Source organism: Seriola lalandi, unplaced genomic scaffold, assembly GCF_002814215.2.
Source record: "Seriola lalandi dorsalis isolate HSWRI2012SDOR001 ecotype SW California unplaced genomic scaffold, Sedor1 jcf7180002054474, whole genome shotgun sequence".
Taxonomy (NCBI): Eukaryota; Metazoa; Chordata; class Actinopteri; order Carangiformes; family Carangidae; genus Seriola; species Seriola lalandi.
The window spans coordinates 614,547-635,534 of NW_019525027.1; the positions used below are offsets into that span (position 1 = coordinate 614,547).

Here is a 20,988-nt window from a genome sequence, read left to right on the forward strand (position 1 = left end):
CCAAAAACAAAAACACTAAGTCGGGTGAGAGGAGGGGGTCCGGAGGAAGGATCCAGGGGCCAGGAAGGACAGTAACCGGGCAAGGGAAGGAGACTGGAGCCACAGGGGCAGAGCAGGAGAGCATCCACCGATGCCCAGGGGGAAAACAGGGCAGTTTGATGGGGCGACCTGGAGGTCCGGCAAACGGACGGAACCGCCCTGGAGGCTGAGTCTCTCTAGAGGTCGAGCCAGAGGACAGCGTCGCACCTCTGGAAGGCGAGCAGGGTTCCGATGTCAGAGGTGGAGCTCCTCTAGAGGGGGACCAGGAGTTGACTGGGTAACAGGAGCAGGAGTCAGCTGGGCCGCCGACAGAACATGAGGAACAGACCTCATGCTGGATCACCGGCTGGGAATCAGGAACTGGAGTCGGCTGTTGAAAGGACTGGGAGGTCTGGGGCTGAGGCAGCTTGGGGAACCAGCGTCTCCGTGACCTGAGTGTCTTCCCAGGGGCTCCCTATCCTAGATACCTCCCAGGGAAGGCTAGCCGGGTTCCCCAAAAAGGAGACTCAGGCTCAGGTTCCTCCAGATCCGAGTCAGATAGGTGATCAGCCAGCGTGCAAAGGGGCCCGACAACCGACGTGGGTGCTGGCTGGGAGGAATGAGGGAGGCAAGGGTGGTTGAACACAGGTGAAACACATTAGGGCGGGGCAGAGAATCACCAAACAGGACAAAGACAGGAAGTAAAACATTGAGACGCACAAGGAAACCAACTACAAAATAAAACAGGAAGTGACAATATCGAAACAAAATCTAACATGACATCACTATACATTTTACCCCTGAGTAAGATCTAAAATTACTATTTGTAAAAAAAGATAAATAAATAAATAAAGATAGCTGGGTAATTTGTTCACACCTAACCACTTATGTAATAAAACAGCGTTTCTGCCTTCAGCAGCTCTTTGAAATGTGTGAATCAGCTTTGTCTTTTCCTGGGAGGTAGATTTATTTATTTAGCACTGCTGGATAATCTATGTTTTCATACTTTGCAAATCTGGTCTGTATCAGTTCTGCGATTAGCTCCACATGGAGAACAGAACAGGATACAGAAAGCAGGAAGAATGACTGGCTATCAATTATTTTTGTATTAAGAATGATTCATTTATTCAGATATCTTTTCTGATACAATTTAAAATGTGGCTTATGTTGGTTTTCTTCCATTACTACATACTGTATATGCTGTATTTTCTAGCCCCCAGTTGGGATTTGGAGTCTCCTTCTTTTCTTTTACCTTCCTTCTTTCTTCCTGCCTTTGGTTGCCTTGTTCTGTCTTCTCTCTCAACACTCTCCTTTGATCCACCCCCCGCTCTCTATTCCTTAGTCAGAGCTGCAGGCGAAGTGGCTGGGACAGCCAACCAGTTTTGTTCTTTTCTCCAACAGCCTGTTCAGGGTCAGAGGTTAGAGGCCCTCAGACAGTGCTCACTGCTGCTCCCTGGTGCTCAGCATTACCTACAGTAGGACGCTTTTCCTGTCTGTGTAAATGTGCGGAGGCTGAGAAAATTGGAGCTCTGCCAAGACTCAACCTGGAGAGAAATAATTTAGCTGAGCCTGATTAAATCCTCAAATTTCTCCTAATCACGACATTCAAGGGTATTTAAATGGTCTGAACACGTCTTTAATTAAATTACAAAAAATTTAAAAAGTACAATTTAAAAGCCCTAAAATGGTGTGAATCCAATAATCAGAAGTCTGTGAAATAGAGATTATAGAAGTGTTATGCACCAATTCTGAACTTACTCAAGCTGTTTTTAAAGTAAACCAAGTGAAATAAAGAAACTCCCCTTAATTGGGTTGTTCAAACAAGAGCTGTGAATGGGGTCAGGGTTAGGGAGCTGTGGACAAATTGTGGGCCATGGCTTTAATATAATTGCAGTCTGTCACATCATGTGTGACCTACATCAAATACAGTGTGTCCTATTCATTATACCAGAGGTAGACGACATGACACGGATTTCAAGTGATTAAAAAAGGTCAGTTGCACAGGTATTAGTTTAGATATGGGCTGTTTTTTTTTTGTTTTTTTTTGTCTTTCCAATGTCACCGTTTCTGCTTTGATAAATACCCTCCCTTATCTATCATTTCTTTACCTCCAGGTCTGTCCAAGTTCCATCAGGAGCCATCACCCCAAACAGTGCCCGTTGGGGGAGCTGCTCGCCTCGAGTGCCAGATTGAGGGAGTACCCACACCTGTTATTACCTGGGAAAAGAACAAAGAGGCTGTCACTGAAGTGACAAGGTGAACCTTCTTTAGGTGTTTTTGTCCCTCATCTCCTTCTTATTCTATCATCTCTTCGGTCTCTTTATTCACTGACAATATCGTTGATGAAGAATCAATGTGATAATTCTGTTTTTTTTAGGATTTCAACACAGTTATTTGAGTACTTATTCTTTTTATAGTTCTTTTTTTACCTGATACTTTCCTCTGTCTGTGTTGCCCTATTGATGTGCTAGTACTGTCCATTACATCATGTCACAACATTTCTCTTTCCTTCCTATGAAAAAAACCATAGTTTAGTGAAATATATTACTTAATGTGAGAAACACACTCACATATATAAGGTTAAGTGAGAATTTAATCCAAGCTGACCTCAGTCCATGGGATGTCACTTCTATTGAACTGTACTTCTACCGTTTGGTTTTGCTGTTACAAAATATTAAATCCCAGTTACATAAAAGCCAGCTGTTGCAGTCAACTGGTTCATTTAACAACAATAAATATTGTGTCACTGTGTTGCAGTTCATTTGGAAATGTTCATGCAGTGAGATCCACAAATTATCAGTTGTTTTATATTTAATCCATGTTAAAATATGTGCTATATATAAATGTGCTTTTTTAGTTGAATAAGTTGCTTTGGATTTTCAAGGTGAAAATGCAGCCAAAGTCTTGTATATATATAAAAATTCTTATAGAAAATCTCATAAAACGCTCAACAAAGTATGAACCTATATCAAACTTGTCATCTGTCTGCATTAGAAAAAACAGCGGGGTCACTCTACACAGGAGTTACTTGTTGATTACGTCCAAGTCTGTGAGTTTCTGTTAACTGAGTGAAAAGGGTCCAAGGACTTTGACACACCTGCACGTCTGTACCCAACTGTGAATGTGAATGCGTCACAGCTACAAGGTGAACATGAAAAATCAGAAAACCATTTCATTGCATTTAAATGTCACCTCTACATTCATTAAAGGTATGACACATACGCGTGGATGCAGGATCGTTTTAATGCTGTTTAATTGCAGCATCATCATCTGTTTGTATATTTCTCTGGAGCAAATGCTGGATGCAATTACATGCTTCAGAGAAGGGGTCAGAGGGCAGAGATAGCTAAACAGTACGATGCAAGACTTATTAATAACAATAAGAATTAACACAACATGCGGCCATGTTTATTGTCAGGTGTGGAGTGGAGTAGATAAGTCTAAGCGCACTGTTTTCAAAGTAAATATTCAACATTTCAGCAGCTCTCAGAAGAGCACTGAAGAATCACCTTGAGTTTAAAACAAGCTATATCACTATATCAACATAAACGTTCTGTGCTTTTACAGATAAAAAAAACAATTTCAAAAGGTACGCCTGTTGCCTCGCCAGGTTTCTCTGTCAGTTTCCTCGCACAAATATTCTCATTTACTGGGCCACTTAACAATATTGACATTTCACTGTTGCTTCACTGGCCCCTTCGCCTTGGAATTTGTTTCCAGCCTTATTGCACAGGACTAAGTGCTAATGGCTGTTGTAGCCCTGCATGACCCACAAACAGTGCGCTGCTTACAAGGTCTTATTGGTGGGATGTGGTTCTCCCACCTCAGGCGCCGTTAATGGCCTTTCACAAAGATGAGCCAAAGGATGTCTGATACATCACTGGCTTTTTTCTCTCTCTGTTCTCTTTTGCTCTAATGTGCCATTTCCTCTATGTCCTTTCTCCCTCTCTTGCTCTGTCTCTTCGCTATTATCCCCGTTCCATCTCTACATCTGTTTCCTTTCACCATTTTTTTTTTGTGTACCGTTCATTATCTCTTTTTTTTTCTTATTCTTCTGTTTTTCCCCTCCTCTCTCTCTCTCTCTCTCTCTCTCTCTCTTTCTTTTTTTTTTCCTTACTTCTTCTTCACTCCCTGTACTTTCCTCCCTGCTGAACAGGCTTCCACTGGTCACATTTTGGTGGGATTAATTGGCTATTATAAAGGTGGTAAAAGCTTGTCGGATGGTAATATGTCTGGAACATGACATCTTTAAGACAGGGAGAGGTAGAATTAAAGCAAACATAGTAAATATCAAGAGTAGAAAAATACACTCTGCACCTAAAAAGACACAACACAAACATCCATGTATTTCAGTTACTTGTTGACTTGTATTTGTAATTGTAACCCTTCTTTGTAGTGGTTGTACACAAAAGCCTTGCTGCTGATTAAAGAACGATGGAGTCCTGTGAGGACCGAGCAGGATCATCACAGAGTTGATCATCTGGTTTCATTCTGCAGGGCACTAAATTCATTTAGTCAGTTGTTTAGTTTTCTCTCCCTTTCTGCCTTTTGTGCAACAGGTTCATTTCCCTTCCTAACGGGGTGCTCCAGATTCTAGAGGTGACCAAGCAGGACGAGGGTGCCTACCGCTGTGTTGCATCCAACTCTGCCAGGAAGGACATCAGTCATGAAGCCAAGCTCACTGTCACCTCAGGTGAGGTCTGTTGCAGTGCTTTATAGTGTTTGAATAGGCAGCCAGGCCCCACTGGGAGCTGCCAGGCCAGTTTCAAAGAGTGCCACTCTCTCACCTTGTGATTGTCGTGTGCGTTGTGTGTTTAAAACTACCATTACTCGGCTAAGCTAAATCACAACGGTATTGTTGCTGGTAAATATTTTATCAACGTTATTTTGCAATGAACTGGTAAAACTGTTTTGCCTAGGAGGTGTGGTTCTTGTATTATTTGTTATAATTTGTTATAATAACAACAGGTCTCTATAATAGTTAAAAATACATTTTAATGGAATACAATAGAATACAGTGAATCTTTTCTAGTTGCGAGTACATTTAGAAATGGTGTGTTTACTTTGATTATTCCAGGACTATAGTGACTTCAGCTGTACAAATAGGTGACGCTGCACATGTGCAGTAGCTGCTGTCAGTGAATGGTGATTGTACAGTGTCTAGCCGAATCTCTCGCTCATTCCCTTACAATATAACCAGAAAGAGGAAAAGTGAGTGGGTTTAATATGATCAGAATATTGCATTAATATAACCACATAGAATTACTTCAGCACCAGGGTCATCACTGTTTTTGTGTATTACAATGTGGATTAGGGACCTGATTAGGGAACAGTATATTTGAATATTTAACTGTTTCCATTGAAAAAAAAACTACCTTTTCCGCTGTTTTTCGCCAAGCTGGACAGCAGATAAACCATGTTTGGATATAACGTGGCGTTCAGTTCAGAGTTAAACATTTTGTCACTCAACTCATTGAAAAGGCTAAAGGTTTAGAGCCATGTCACTTGTCTGAATTGATATCTGACACTCCGGTTATCTGGGGAACACTTTACCCGTTAATTAAAACAAAGATAAGCAGTATTCAGTTGTGTAATTACAACAAATTTTTCTTTTATCAACTCAGCACTTCAGTGACCTTTGCCATTATGCAACGTTACGTATATATTATTATATATTTCATTTTCCTCTCCATTTCTCTCTGAAAGCATATTTATTAGATAAGCACACAAATTGTTTACTCTGTTTTTGAGAGTTCTGTACATTTACCGTGTCCTTCAGGTTTCATTTGCTTCAACACAGTATTAATAAATGTTTATTCTCTGATCGTTGACTGATTATAGTCACCCCCTGTATGCTGCTGGCATTGGGTTTACACTTTTAATTTAGTCTTACATAAATGTCTGGCACTGCGCTTTGATCATCTTGTGAGTCACTGATAAAGCCTCATTATCTTAAAGAGCTGCAAATTTTTCAGTGATTCGGCTTCGTGAATAAATTTCCAATTCAGGTGCAAATTTTGTTTAAGTCATAAATAAGTAAGTATTTATGTAGAATTCACTACATTGTCTTCCAATAATGTTCTTATTAGTGCCTTAAACTGAATCTGTTATCTAGATAGCCTTTGTTTTCTATAATGTGACTCAATTTACTATGATGAAAATGAATGCACATCATTACACCACAGACAAGAAGAAATCTAACTATCAAATGTCATGTACATCAATTTATAATGACATGGCAATAACCAACGTGTAAATGTTGCATTTTTGGTGTAATTATGCTTGAATCCATGAAACTCCACGCTAACAATAAAATGAAACAAGTAATGCTGTCTGATCAGTATACTGTGTGTTCAGCATCGGACTATTTTGACGTTAGCACACACCTTTGATCAAAACCTTGCAACCTACAAGGACTTGTATTGGTGATTACATGATGCAGTGAATCACTCGCGAGTATTGTGAAGTGAGTTTTCACCATTAGGCAGCCCACATTAAAGCCATGCCACATTATCTGCCTCTGCCACTAGCTAGCGAGAGATCAGTCAACTTTAATTGGCTGCTCTGTGGAAACCATTGTGTCCTTTTTGAGTCACAGCTTTTGTGTCCTTCAAAAGAAAGACAAAAAAACAAGGGTGTTGAAGCGAGAGAGAGAAAGAGAGAGAGAAAGAGAGATGAGGCCAATGCAAGTGAGTCAGATGCAGCACATGTACGTTTAAAGTTTCTACACAGTTGTTACAGCAACCTTTCAAGTTCTTATTTTCATTTCCAATTCGAGTTATCGAGTCATCAAGTTCAAATTTCATATCAGTTCAGATCTCAGTTTAATGAGGTTTTTGTTTTCGTGCTTTAATCGTCATTTGAATACGAAATATAAACATAAGAGGGAAAATAATCCTCTCAATGAGCATTTTAAGAAATTAGTATATATATATGTATACATAGTCCTTTACGTCTGCAGAATATGATTTGCAGGCCAAGGCATCTCTGAAGCAGCACAATGCCTCATTTATGTACGTTGTGAAACATTTTACCTTTATAAAAAAGAATTGTAGCTTCTGCAATTTTGGATATTACACTTTTGCACAGTTTTGATACTATTTTGATTAATTGTTCAGCACTAATATAAAATTTTATAAATGTTATTTTCTCTCTGTAGTCTTGCTGCTGTTGTGGAACCCTTGAAGGAAACTACTTGAAGGCTCTATTGTGAACCATTAAATGAAACAGATGTCAGATCTAATGCCATCGCTTCACTCGCTTGCACTTCAGAGTTCTATGAATAGAATACCTCAACTCTCATAGCCAAGCTCTGACAGCTTGATGCTGACATCAAGTTCAAATACTTAACTTGAGAGGATGTAGAAAATATGAAACGTTCAGCTACCTTAAACCCCCGGCTTCTATTTTCTTCCAAGGTTTCCTTAACGACCTCTTTGTTTCTTACATGCTTTACACTGCACCACACCCATCATATCCTCACACAAGACCCTTACGAAGGTGCACCCTGCATTGCAGTCCTCACAAAGGCAGACTGACACAGTTAAATCCCTACGCACAAGCAAGGGTTGCGGTACGTAATCTGAATATTTAATTTATAACACGTTTACAGAATGCCAGGGGTCTTTCTGGTGATCATTAGCATTATGTGCTACTGAGACTGCCTGGGCTGAGCAGAATTGCAGGGAAGGACCTCTCACACCAACAGTACCTTGGGGACTGATACACACTCAAGAAATGAGTATTTGTTCCTTTCAACCCATAAACAACATGCTTTGACTGACATCCTTAGTCACTGAAGAGATGTGCCTCATTTCCATAATTTGAGGTCATTCCATCAACTGACTTAATGGTTTACCTTTTCTCTCACAAAAGGATTTTCTCTTTCGTGTTCTCTCTTCTCCCACTTCTCCCCGTGTCTCAAAGCACCTCTTTGCACTATGAGATGTCTGTCATCACTTCGAAATATCCCCTCCTTTCTCTGTCTCACTATCTCCCCTCAGTCAGCTCTTTGGTTCATGGCTCATCTGTGGTTTTGTACAATATGTTTGCAGTGTGTTAGTGAGGGACCCTGTCAGCTGGGAGCCGCTACCTGTAAATAATCATTTGTGCTATACGGGGCTTCCATCCTTTCCCCAGCATATCCTCTCACATCAGAACCTCTCTAATCAAGGTTTCCTATTAGATTCAGCTCCTATCCACATCCACCATCTAATAAGAGTTGATGAAGCCTCAACCAGATACCAATCAGCCAGCTACAGAGACTGTTTTGATGATGAAGTGACTTGCTGTGTTAGAAATGAAGTCTATCTCTGAGTCACAGAAAATTCCTCTGAAGTCAGCTCTTTAAATCCTGTCCTATCTTCTGGTGCAGTACACAGATTTTCTGATATGGCATGAACATTATTACGGCTGAGACCTTTGCGTAAAATGCTAACTGCCACTCAGTTGCAGGCTATGCTAGCAAATGTTAATGCAAAAGGATTATCAGTTTTTGGTTCTCACCTGCATTTCCTTTTGTAGGACAGAAGGGCAGTGGTTCAGCTATGTGTCCAAAATCAGCATTTCTGCTTCTTTTTAGCCATTTATCAACTAAAAACAAGGTGGCCAACGCAAGATGTGTATGCCACCACCCACTGGACATGAGTATGTTCAGACGCCCTGCCTTGTAATGGGTTATGTAACTTGAACTTGAAGTGTGCATACAGGAGTGGAAGGTAGAAGGTAGAAGGTAAATTTGTTCGCCAAGGGTGCAAGGACTTCCAACAACTCATCCTGAAATGGGGAGGAACCTTAATCACACCTCAAAAAGGAAAACTGTTGACTAAAACGTTAAAGGCTGACCACTTTCCTTTATTTATCTCATCTTCTTTAACCTAATATTGTAAGTAGTTGAGAACACATGCTGTTATGCTGTGGTTACAACTTAGAGTGGTTAGAAGCTTTTTAGCACTTTACTGGTGGTGTTACATAACCTTTACTCAAGTACTGTACAATTTTTAGTTGATAAAAATAATAATATAATTTATATTTTATTCTGAAATGCTATGTAAGGTGTTTAATTTTCAAGTATATTTTGATGCTACTACTTTTATACTACTTAAGTTACATTTTGAATGCAGAACTTTTACTTGTAACAGAGTATTTTATGCTGTGGTTTTGATACTTGTATTTAAGTAAAAGATCTACTCTAGTATGTATAGTACTAGGAAGGCCCAGAAACTTCTGCAGTAATCATTGAGACATGGGACAGAAGCGGACCGGATTGCCATTTTGTTTCAGTTCACTGGTGAATATTGAAGTCAGTGGAGTCAAACTGTCAACTTTCCTGTTAGAAGCACTTATTTACCTGAGACTGATGTATGCACTATTTTTGTTGTTGTAGGCTCTACTGAAGCCCTGAACAGAGTTGTGATTGTTGCACCACCTCAGAATGCCACGGTAGTCCTCGGCGGGCCAGCTGTGATGGAGTGTATGGCACAAGGCCAGCCGAAACCACTGGTGTCCTGGAGCAGACAGGGTAATACTAGCAATTGCTGTTCCTTGCTGTACTTGCTGTACTTTCATTATCTACGTCTCGCTCTGTAACTATCTGTTTTTCACAAACGAAGAACAAACTGTTATATTTCAGGATCAGATTTGCATACCTGTGGCTGTACAGCTGTTGTTTTAGTGATAATAGCTGTCTCTTCTCAACCAGTCCCCTGCTATTCTATTGTGCTTTGAGCCAAGCTTTACATAAGATCATTTGTCACAGTGATTCATTCACACCTCCACAACTTTGATGCATAAACACATGAGCACACACAAATACAGACACACACACTTGTGAAGTCTTTGTGGGAATGAAACGTTTGGAATTTGTTCTGCAGCTTCTGATTTGTCTGCATTAAAAATTCTTCCTTCATTCCCAATTAATGTTCGAGGATTATACATTATGTCAGTACTGAAAAACTGCACTACACTATGCAGATCATCAGCACTGCAAATGAGAGGTTGGTGCTTGCTTAGTGGCTATATCTTGATCACTATTTTCCAGTATGTGCTGTTGTGAGGTAATTGACTTGTACTGTAAGGGATGATCAGTCGGGTCTGTAGAGCATCCGACAACCCTACAAAATGGCGGATCAACTAAATAGTGGTCTATATGGTGAATAGTGAGTGATTTCACTTGCAGCCCAGGAGTGTGGCAGTGCAGGCGGCTCAGTGAACCCAGACTGAAAAATCACAGAGCCACCTGTTGGTCAGCTTGTGTGACTACAGGTCAAATCCCCTGCTGCTCAAAGTGCTGCCTCTCTCCTTTGTGCTGTTTTTCTTAGGTGGCAGAAAGCCCGAGAAATGATCTCCACTCAGGGCCAATCTTGTTTTTTTTTCATCTGTATGATCTGGCACTGTCCTTTGTTGTTCTCTGTTGCTTTTTCCTTTCAACAGATGGAAAGCCCATTTCCACTGATGTGGTCGTCCTCGCAACAAACCTGGTGATTAGGGACACAAGGCGTCACCATGCCGGCATCTACGTCTGCCGGGCCAACAAGCCCAAGACCAGAGAGTTTGTCATTGCTGCTGCTGAGCTGCATGTGCCTGGTAAGAGTCACGTTATGTACTGTACATAATGGTAGATGAGACATTTCTCAGAGCTGATTCATAGACTACTTTCTGATATTTGATTGGATAAAATTATGTGCATGCCTCGAGTTCAAGATGAGTCATCCTAAATAATGTAACGTTTTATATGAAGAAAAAAAGTTATTATTTTCATAATTTATGTAAGAGATAACTGTAAGTTTTTAGCCAAAATTTGTATTCGCATTGTTACACCAACAATTGCTCCTCGGCAACAAAATGCTAATGCTAACGCTAATTCCTAATTAATCTAAAATATAAAATGTCCATCTTTAAAGGGGCACTCCAAGATCTAAAAAAGTTGCTATCACGTTGAATTAGAGGAAGCTACATCACTTTTCACTTTCCTTTTAAAATCTGTCTCGTAAGATTCACTACTTTATCCAAGTGCAATATTAAATTTTCCTTTAGTTTTACAGTGCAGAAGTAAAAGCTTTGTTTCCTACTTTCAATAGCTCCTCCAGTGATCCTCCAGCCCCCAGAGACAGTGTCCCTCTCCCGGGGAAACACAGCCAGGTTTGTGTGCAACAGCTCTGGGGAGCCTCCTCCCGTGTTGCACTGGCTGAAGAACGGCCAACCCATCAAGTCATTTAGACGAGTGAAGACCCAAAGCCCTGGAGTCCTGCTCATCAACCAGCTGGCACTGGAGGATGCTGGGTACTACCAGTGCATAGCAGACAATGGGCTGGGCACGGCCTGTGCCACTGCCAAACTGACAGTCATTGTGAGGGAAGGTCTGCCCAGCCCTCCCCGCCACCTGTCTGCTACGCCCTACTCCAGCACGACTGCCCTGCTTACCTGGGAGAAACCTGAGTACAACTCGGACCAAATCATCGGCTACTCTGTGCACTGCCAGCGCGCTGCAGGTGTTTCTCTATTCATAATTGTGTCTGTCTGTGTAGCCATATAATAAGCATCGCCACATTTTCAAAAAAAAAAAAAAGTTTTTGATTTGAACATTTTTTATCCTTTCCAGGCTCGGATAATGTGGAGTACCAGTTTGCGATGAACAACGACACCACGGAGTATCACTTCAAAGAGCTTCTCCCCCATACTGCATACACATTCTTTGTGGTGGCTTATTCTCCCATGGGTGCCAGTCGCCCATCCCTGCCTGTTACTGTAGAGATGCTGGAGGATGGTGAGTTATCAAACTAATAAACAGGTAAAATGATGCCTGGGATGCTTCAATGAATCACGCAGCAAACACTATTAACTCCACGGGATTTTTAAGCACTCATGAATCATCAGTGTCATCCATTCAGTATTTTTTATCACTATTAGCTACACAGCAGCTCGGTAGAGACATGACACAAGAGTATTTCTTTACAGCTGTTTTTAAAAGCTCATCCAACATTTTATGTCATATTTTATTGTAGAAGAAGACGATCAAATTCGACCAATTCTTTAAGAAAACAAAGTATATTTTAGTTATAGATACAGTGTGCTTTACAACTGTGCAGATATGTAGGATATGGCTTGAATGTGCATCATCAGACAGCTCAGTATCTCCTTTTTTCATTCCCTCCTGCAGTACCGAGTGCACCTCCTCAGCTGTCTATAGCCAGCACCTCCCCAACAGACATCAGGCTGATGTGGCATCCATTGTCCTCGCAGCACAGTCGAGGAGCTGTTACTCGCTACCGCATTGAGTACAGCTCTCTGGATCAGGGTTGGTAACGCCTGCTGGACAATGCTGACAAGTTGATTTTAACTGCCAGTGAAAGAACATCTTTGTGACACACTGATGGGATAATTTGGGAGATATTGGTTGCTTGACAGCATTGACAGTCTACTTTACCTAATGAAATTCTATGTGAGTTCGGACAATAGTTAATACTGGTTTAAGAGTGCAGAGGTTCGCAAATTTGTATGATAGGGTTAATTACATTTAGACAGTGCAAAAGAGTATGTGCAGGACAGAATCATTCATTCTGAATACGCATCCCTCCAGAATGTACAGAGAGATCAAGCTCACTCTGAAAGGAGCTGTTTTCATAAGTTTGTCCTTGAAAGAGCAATTTATTTGAATTATTGCAGAAACAACACAGTAAAGAACTCATTTTCCCCCTCTACATTATATATAATCTATTGAATCATCACTTCCAAGAAAAAAATATATAGCTCTGCTTTTTCTCTAAATAAACATTCAGGCATATTTGTATATCTGTATATGTAGATATACTGTATATATGGGTATAGATGTGTGAGAGTGTGTATTGTCTGTTTCCACAGCGGACACAGTGTTCACAGTGGAGGTAGGGGGTAACGAGACTCAGTTTACACTGAGAGAGCTGCAGCCTAACCAGGCCTACCGACTGAGGATAGCAGCTGGAACAGGTGTTGGCTTTGGGATCCCATCTGAGTGGGCCCAGCACCAAACATTAGCCCACTACAACCACAGTGACCACAGCATGGGTGAGAACGACACCAAACCTTGTTCATTTCTTAAATTCTGTAACTTTAATCATTTGTAGTGGTAAAGTTAGACCTATCTATATCCTGTGTTTGTCAATCACAATAGACATGAAAATTATATCTGGATTTGACTCTTAGTGGATAAATATATCTTGAACCTAATAATTTAAATTGAGACAGTTTAAAGAATAGTTTTGGGGTGTTTCAATTGTAACTGTGAAGCTTCTTTATACATTTAATATTGTATTGTAGCTTGTAAACAATGATGCATTTAGCTATGTTAAAATGGGAGAAAAAGCACTAAGCTCACCTTGATGAGCCAGGTAGATGGAGAACTTTTTCAGACGCAATATCAATAAAGAAAAATCTCTAGGATTGTTTTTCCAAGATATTCCAGATCAACACATTATCATAAAACAGCTAATAAAATAAAGATTGAATGCGCATCATAAGAGCATTAAAGGCAATATATAACATAATATAATAACATTCACCATTTAGTCACTTAGACATACAAGCAGGCTAACAGTCATTTGTAATCTCATTAAACAATCTAAGTTACAGTTTCTGTGACTGAGGCACACAACTAATATGCATTTTTGTATCCCCTACAACATGACACATGTGACAAGTAGTGAGCTGGCAGTACTGTATAGATTTAGAGAGTATATGATCTTTTCTACGAACAACTGGTCAAAATAGAGCCAGACGAGTCTCACAGGGCTTAAAGCAAGGATAATTTCTCTGCAAAATATACACACACAAGCGAATAACAACTGGAAGATATTAGAGATTCTTTGTTGGTATGAGATGATAAAAACATAGAATTTGAATGGTCCAAATGGAAGAGAAATGCATTATACACTCACCCATTCCTCAGTCAGAAACCATAGTACATACACAGTAAATGTATGCAGGTCTAAGCACAACTTTCGAAGCCATAAAGAATAGCCTATCCAATATGCCTATATCTTTCAAACTTTTCAACACTCGTTCCTCCGTTGGTCTCTGAATGGCGTATGCGGCATAATAGGCCTACTGTTGTCAAACGATGTTGTTGCCAAATAAGTCCAAAAGATTACAACCAAGATATGACAACAAAACGAATAGCCTTCTGATTGCAGTGCTTTTTTAAAGTAGCGCGATCACGTGCATTATTGAGCTGACTCTTCACTGAGCCAAAGTGTAAACAATGGTTTTTATTAAATAAAGTAGGTCTACTTGATTAATACAAAATATAGGGTTCCTTATGGCTGTATATATATATATACAATATATGTAGCTATATTCTTGCTATGCGAGAGTTAAAAAAATATGCAAGACTATTTTCCATAGACATATAATTATCTATTTTCAAATCTAAAATGGCCTTGGCACAGTGCTGGAGAACTTTAAGTGCATGGTCTCATGTTTAATGTTGCATCACGTGGACCTGGTCACAAGAGTTGTTTTGTTTTTTTTTTTTCTTCCTCTTTTTCAGTGATCTTTGCCCCGACTGAGCTGAAGGTCAGAGCCAGAGTGAACACACTCAATGTGACCTGGCATCCCTCACCCAATCACACATTGGTCTCTGGTTACAAGCTGTCCTGTCGCGAGGTCGAGGCCGAGGAGTCAGCCAATGGACAAAGGAGCACACAAACCCACACCATCAGGCTCCGTAAGAAGGCTCGGTATCATCTCCTCACTGGGCTGGGTGAGTTGTTAACAGAGGCCTCTCCAAACGTAATGTGTAATCTGCTTTCATTTTCCCAGATATGTGCAATGCAATGAGAGCACACCACGTTCATGGTCATCTTTGTTAACTTTGCATTTAGCCCTCTCTGGCGAAATATTAAATCAAATTATGCCCACTACCCTTTAGAAAAATGTTTGATAAAAATTTGTCAGCTATTTTTGCACACTTAAATCATTGCTAGTTTTGAGATATAGTCATATTGCTTCAGTTCTGAGCAAAGGAATGCTGTTTTACTGGTGTCCTTGGCAGATAGAGCATTGTATTTCACTCTCAGGTTGTTTAACAAGAAATCTTAGTTTTGAAGAATAATTAACAGACAGACAGGCAGCACTCATGAAAAATAATCATGCATCTTGTTCAAAAGCTGTCTGGCATTGTCAGGATTCTCAGAAAAGGGACCTGAGACATTGGCTCAGGATGCAGATGTAAAAGTAAAATCCAAGCAGGCGAACAAAGTACAAAGTACCCAAAAAACACATGCAAGGTCCAAAACAATCAGGAGCAAAACAAGCAGGTAAAGAACAGATCAGTGGAAAGCAAAGGCACATAGCACAAAGGTAACCTGACAGAGAGCAGCCGGAAATGGACCGGTGTATATAGGAGGGAGCTGATGCTGGAGCTGAGGGAACGGGGAAGAGGTGAACAGGTGAGTGGGGAGGGAGTAGCAGGTCAGGTGATTCTACTGGTGGGAAAGGCAGGCAGGTGGGAGTGGCTTGGTCTGAAATGACAGCAGAATAAGAACGTGTATGCACAAACAACTGCACTGAAAGAGCGAAAGAATGAATGAACAGACAAACTCAAAACTCAAAACAGTTGCCATTCATGCTTTTCAGGATACAAGTGCAGCATCTAGAGAGACCGCTAATGGATTGACTGCATTTAGATTGCACCTAGGGCCTGATGACAGAAGTCTTGTCTTTGTAAGAGCCAGTCTGGGTTTACTTTATACAGCATGTATGACTATCATTCTTTTATCTATTGTGCTTAATATTTGGTCCTCCTTTTCCCTCTTTCTCCACTCCTCCCTCTCTCCCTCTCACTCTGTCTCCCTCTCTCACGGTGTGTTTGTATGTGTCAGTCCCTGACCGGCAGTATGAGGTGAGAGTTTGGGCATTCAACAAGCAGATAGATGGAGCAGCTGCAGTGTGGAAGGGAAGGACAGACAAAGCCCATGACAGAAGTAAGATATCTCTTTGCATGTGCGCGTGTATATATGAATGAATGAGTATAATAAATAATAAGAAATGATATTTACACTTCCCAAGATTCAAGACAAGTGATGTGTATGTGTGTGTTAAAGCACCGTCGCCGCCCATGCGCCCCCCTCCGTTGCCCCCGAGCAGCATCCAAGCCACAACCAACAGTTCCACCTCCATCTGGCTGCGGTGGGAGAAACCGCGGTTCAGCAACGTACGCATCATCAACTACACGGTGCGCTGCAGCCCAGCGGGAACCACAAATGCCTCTCTGGTCTCCTACCACACCAGGTCAGAACACCAGTACCACAACACTGCTCGCTGCATAACCTACAGTGTAGTAAGGTCTACATCACAAACTTCTATCTTTTTTTAATGATACACAAACCCAAACTCTGTTCATTTAAACACCTTTTGAAGCAACATTATTTTACTTTTAATAAAAATCGGTCACATGTTTTTCAGCCACTCTTAGCCAGAGCAAAGAGATATTGTGTATTTAAATCCTTGAGTTTATTGGGCATTTGTTTTTTATTGGCAAAACCTGTTTAGCTTTGAAGTCACTGAATTGCTCCCTTAAATAAAGGCTCTTAGTTTAGGCTGTTATCCTTGCTTTGCTCCTTTGTGTCTTTTCTTTGACAGCTTTTTAATCTTTAACAGCACCTTGGCCTCTGCATTTCTTATCAAATATTTTCCTGTCCGACACCAAACAAACCAGTGTGAGAATTCCATCATATTTTGAATAACATCGGTTAGCTCCATTATTAACCATCATTCATACGGCAATCAAAGTGAAGTGTCAGTAAGGGGTGTCTAAGAAGCACCATCTACCAGCACATAACATTGCCTCTATATTGATATTGCCTTCTACACTTATAACACTTGTCTTCAGTAAGGGTACAGAGTTCTCGGGCTGAAGAGGTGCAGAAGTACCTACAACCGCAGTATGTTAACAATAGCAGGTGATAAGAAGTGACGCTATAAAGTTAATAGATATTGTAGACTAAAGTGGTCCACAAGCAAATCTAATTCAATCTTTCTGTTGATGTAGAATAGAAAAGACACAACACACACTCAGGACTCTCACCTATTTGTGTGTTGCAGCTCTGCTCAGGAGATACTGCTCGGGGCATTGAAGCCCTTCACCCGTTATGAGCTGGCTGTACAGTCTAATGGAGTGGATGTGGTGGGACCTTTCAGCGGCACAGTGGAGGAGTCCACTTTGTCTGACCGTGAGTCTGCACTGTGCTCCTGTCAATTTAGTCACTTGACTCTCTTTCCTGTTTTAGTTTTTAATGACCCAGCGTTCAAAAGGCTTTACGATTTCCCTGCAGGCTTTAAAACATGATAAGTAATCAGCAATCTTCTTGCGGTAGGTGGGAGCATTCTTACATGCATTTACTTGGTTAGAGAATTCACTCATATGTGTATTTCATCTTTTTTGACTCGTGTGGTATGGATGAATGAAAACACTCCTTTCCCTCAAAACCTCTGCAATGCCCTTGAACAAATAACTTAACCTGCTCAAAGAGTTAAAGGTTAAAGAAAGTAAGAGCTTAGATTTTCTGGGTATTCATTGAAAGGACCTTTAAATTATACCTATTTTATGTTATTATTTTGATATTGGTCTTGAGCCAGCGAAGTAAAGGTGTTCTACTTTTGCTTTTGTAAGTCTTCAAATGCTGTAATATATGTGTGTCTGAAGGTCTGCTTTAGTGCCTGTGCATGCAAGTAAATGTGTGCACACAGAGGCAGTCCTGACCTCCTTGGGGCCCTAAGCAAAATTCTCCTAAGGGGCCCTCTTACCTGACCTGTGAGACCAAATTTTTACTATGACTTGCTGAATATTTGATGTTTATTTACTGAGAGATGTGACTGCACATGGCCCTGTATGCCCAGCTAATCCACATTTTAAATTCAATATTTATTCAAAAGTCAGTGTCCGTCCATTGCGTTCATTGTTAGAGTGGAGTTGTGAGTAAACCTTGACTCAAAGACTAGATAGTCATTGTCTTGTTTTATGTGTGTGCATCACACCCATATATTGTCTGGACTAGTCCCTACAGAGGCTGCTGCTGGAAAGCACAAATTTCATTTGGTGCATGATTATCTTTTCCAAGCTGCAGTTTATAAACATCGTGGTCTGTTGGTGTTTATCAAACGTTATATATAGTTGTATTTCATTCTCACTTTTGTCAGGCACAAAGTCATAGAAAATGGCTGCAAGTAAGACACTGACAGACCAAGAGATGCACTGCCCAGCTAGGTTAGAGAGACAGACAAATGAGAAAGAGATGCACATGAACTTAACATTACTGTTATTTTTTCTCTTTTTGTGACCAGGGTTCTGCTTCTTTCTCTCATCGAAGTTGTGAATGTTGACACTCACTTTGACATGGGGGGGAGAGGGGGTCTTTGTGTGATTTGCAGAACCCTACGCTACTTGTGTAGTGAGCATGTAGGACCACCTGGCTCAGTTTCAAGGTCTCTTGTGGGACATTTCAACTGCTCTTGGGGGCCCTCTGGTGGCCACAGGGACCTTTAGCACTTAGTTTGTTTATGCATCGGGCCGAGCGTGTGTGATCACTAGTGCAAATCAGTGTGCCAGCTGGCCAGTGCTAGTGAACATGGGAATCAGTGGTTGGCATCGATGACCGATAACTGGCTGTAATCAAACACCCAGGTGTAGCACTGTCTCTTATGTTGGCCAGTAGCTCTTTCTTCCAGCAAAGTAAGGGTGGTGAGTGTAGAGTGGAACACTTTTAATGACATTATTACTACCAGTCACCCCGTCACGCTCTCCCCTACCAAGTATCATCACCTGAGCCCCAGCCCATTCCCCCATTGCCCTGCTTATCCCCTCTCTCCTGTACCCAGGTGGTGAGGACATGAGGACGCAGATGGTTGCTGCACAACATGTCAAATCCCCCACAAAGACAATATACAATCCCCAGCTGTGAGGCCTCATTTCTGGGCTCTAATTACTGACCCAATCCCTCGTTCTCCTTCAGGGCCCTCCACACCTCCGGAGGAGCTGCAGCTGAGTGCTCTGGACTCCTCCTCTGTGCTGGTGAGCTGGCGCCCTCCACTGGAGCCCAATGGTGTCATCATCAGCTACATGATACTGTACAGTGGCAACCTCAGCCAGCCTGAGCACCTGTGGAAAAATCTCTCTCAGGATGGTGGGTGTTGGCTGGCATGACATGACTTGAATGCTTGGCACAATAAAATCTGTATGATTGAAGATGGATCACAATATTTCTCTGCTGTTGCTGTCTTTTTCAGGGAGCATTACCAGCGTGGAGATCCAGGGTTTGTCCAGTGGCACCCATTACTTTTTTAAGTTGGGAGCGTCTACTGAGGTGGGGCCAGGGCCTTATTCACCTGTAAAGGATGTTCACACTCCCCTTCAGACATATGGTACATATCATGTAGTACATGTATAGGTGACAATACTAAGTAGAAAAGAAATAGTAGTAGTTTTAGGAGCACTGGTAGCAGTATGGGGTAGGAGGCAGTAGGAAAGGAATTTTGAAAGCATGGGAAAGAAACAGAAATCTAAATCAAATGTATGCATTTTCATTAACAACATTTTTATCGATGATTAATTGATGATTTGTTATTATAATTTTTTACATTCAGAACATAAAAACAGAAGTAACAATATATTTGCTATTCTTTCTTTCTTATTTTAATTTTCTTCATTCACACATTTTTTTTTCAATACTCTTGAGGACTCTCGTTGACCCTCATTCATGCATTCCCTGTCCTCCAACCTTAACCAGTTCTAAATTTAACCTTAAAACTAAGTCTTAACCTTCAAACAGTCCTTTGAAATAGTGATGACACATATCAAAAATGTCCTCACGATGAATCTGAGCTCTACCTGGGCACCATTATGTTAACAGTACTCATGAGCTGGACACCAAATATGTTAGATTTCGGTTGTTTATCAATTTATTGGCTATCACAAATTAAGAAAATATTAATATTAAAAATATTAATATTAAATAATAACTTTAAAATGAATTAAAGTTCACGGGGCACCAGCCTAAACTAATAGGCAAAATAGCCAATATGGGTTTAGTCTCAATTTATTACCATTAATCTGGAACTCTGATTAACCATTAGCTTACTAACTATAACCAAATTACCATATTAACAGTAAGTTAAAGTTGAAGGATTGGAATTCTACCGAGTAGAGGTTGGCAATATTCACGCTTGTGCAACATTAAACACACCAGTAGTTATACTTAAAAGGCATTTATTCACAATGGAGCAGAGTAAAATACAATGTCTAATCTAGTATATACAGGTGTGTGTGTGTGTGTGTGTGTGTGTGTGTGTGTCTGTGGAGACACAGACAAAGGCAAGATGGCCGACTCAAAGTGGTCAGTGTGACCACATGACCTGAACAAAGAAGACTACACAAGATGGCGGTAAACAAAGAAACTACTCAAAATGGCCGCTGAGACCACCTAGTGTGTGTGAGAGGGAAGGTGTGAGTTTTTTTGTTAGCCTAGCTCATGTAATCTAAAGGTACCAGGTTAGAGGGGGGAGGTTAGCTTCATGCAGGTTCTAGGACTGAGACGTACTGCTATGTGTGTGAACATACGAGTACTCGATTAACTGTATGACTGACCACAACCTAAGCAAACATTGCAACAACAAGGCATCAATCAACAAGTACATTAACAAGTTAAGACTTCTGCTGCTTAGCTATGCTGTGCTGGGAAATGTTAGGCCCAGTCCGTTAACGTTACCCAATCATTGGAACAAGCAAAGAGGTCCTCTCCAGTGTTTTGTAAAATCCAGTGAGTTTGGGGGGCTTCCTGGTGGAGTAAAGTCCTGTCTGGCTGTGTTGCTTTGCGGTTATCTCCCTTGTTCTCCTCACAGAGTTAGCTGTTCCATGCTAACTCTGCTACGACTCCTGTTGCTTGGAAAATCAGCTGGCCTTGTGTTGTAGCTGCTGATTCTGAAGAGGATTTGGTTCACTCA

At 41.0% G+C, this 20,988-nt stretch overlaps 1 protein-coding gene and 1 long non-coding RNA gene across 4 annotated transcripts in view; one reads left to right on the top strand and one right to left on the bottom strand.

Moving 5' to 3' along the window:
- Positions 1-20,988, top strand: part of igdcc4 (immunoglobulin superfamily, DCC subclass, member 4) — a 53,795-nt gene that overhangs the window by 21,621 nt on the left and 11,186 nt on the right. For all 3 annotated transcript variants that reach the window (XR_015437606.1, XM_023411950.2, XM_023411951.2), the window contains exons 3-16: positions 2,133-2,274; positions 4,578-4,711; positions 9,404-9,538; positions 10,450-10,602; positions 11,097-11,507; positions 11,618-11,782; positions 12,176-12,313; positions 12,877-13,059; positions 14,540-14,752; positions 15,873-15,974; positions 16,095-16,281; positions 17,095-17,222; positions 19,002-19,172; positions 19,276-19,410. Coding sequence is in view for 2 of the 3 variants with exons in the window: in XM_023411950.2 (XP_023267718.1) it covers positions 2,133-2,274; positions 4,578-4,711; positions 9,404-9,538; positions 10,450-10,602; positions 11,097-11,507; positions 11,618-11,782; positions 12,176-12,313; positions 12,877-13,059; positions 14,540-14,752; positions 15,873-15,974; positions 16,095-16,281; positions 17,095-17,222; positions 19,002-19,172; positions 19,276-19,410 (2,397 nt within the window). In the remaining variant the exon portion in view is untranslated. The remainder of the gene's footprint in view (positions 1-2,132; positions 2,275-4,577; positions 4,712-9,403; positions 9,539-10,449; positions 10,603-11,096; positions 11,508-11,617; positions 11,783-12,175; positions 12,314-12,876; positions 13,060-14,539; positions 14,753-15,872; positions 15,975-16,094; positions 16,282-17,094; positions 17,223-19,001; positions 19,173-19,275; positions 19,411-20,988) is intronic.
- Positions 9-14,346, bottom strand: LOC147818794 (uncharacterized). The gene is made up of 3 exons (XR_015437607.1): positions 13,929-14,346; positions 2,127-2,235; positions 9-628 (listed from the first exon to the last, which is right to left on the bottom strand). It is a non-coding gene; the product is annotated as an uncharacterized LOC147818794 (long non-coding RNA).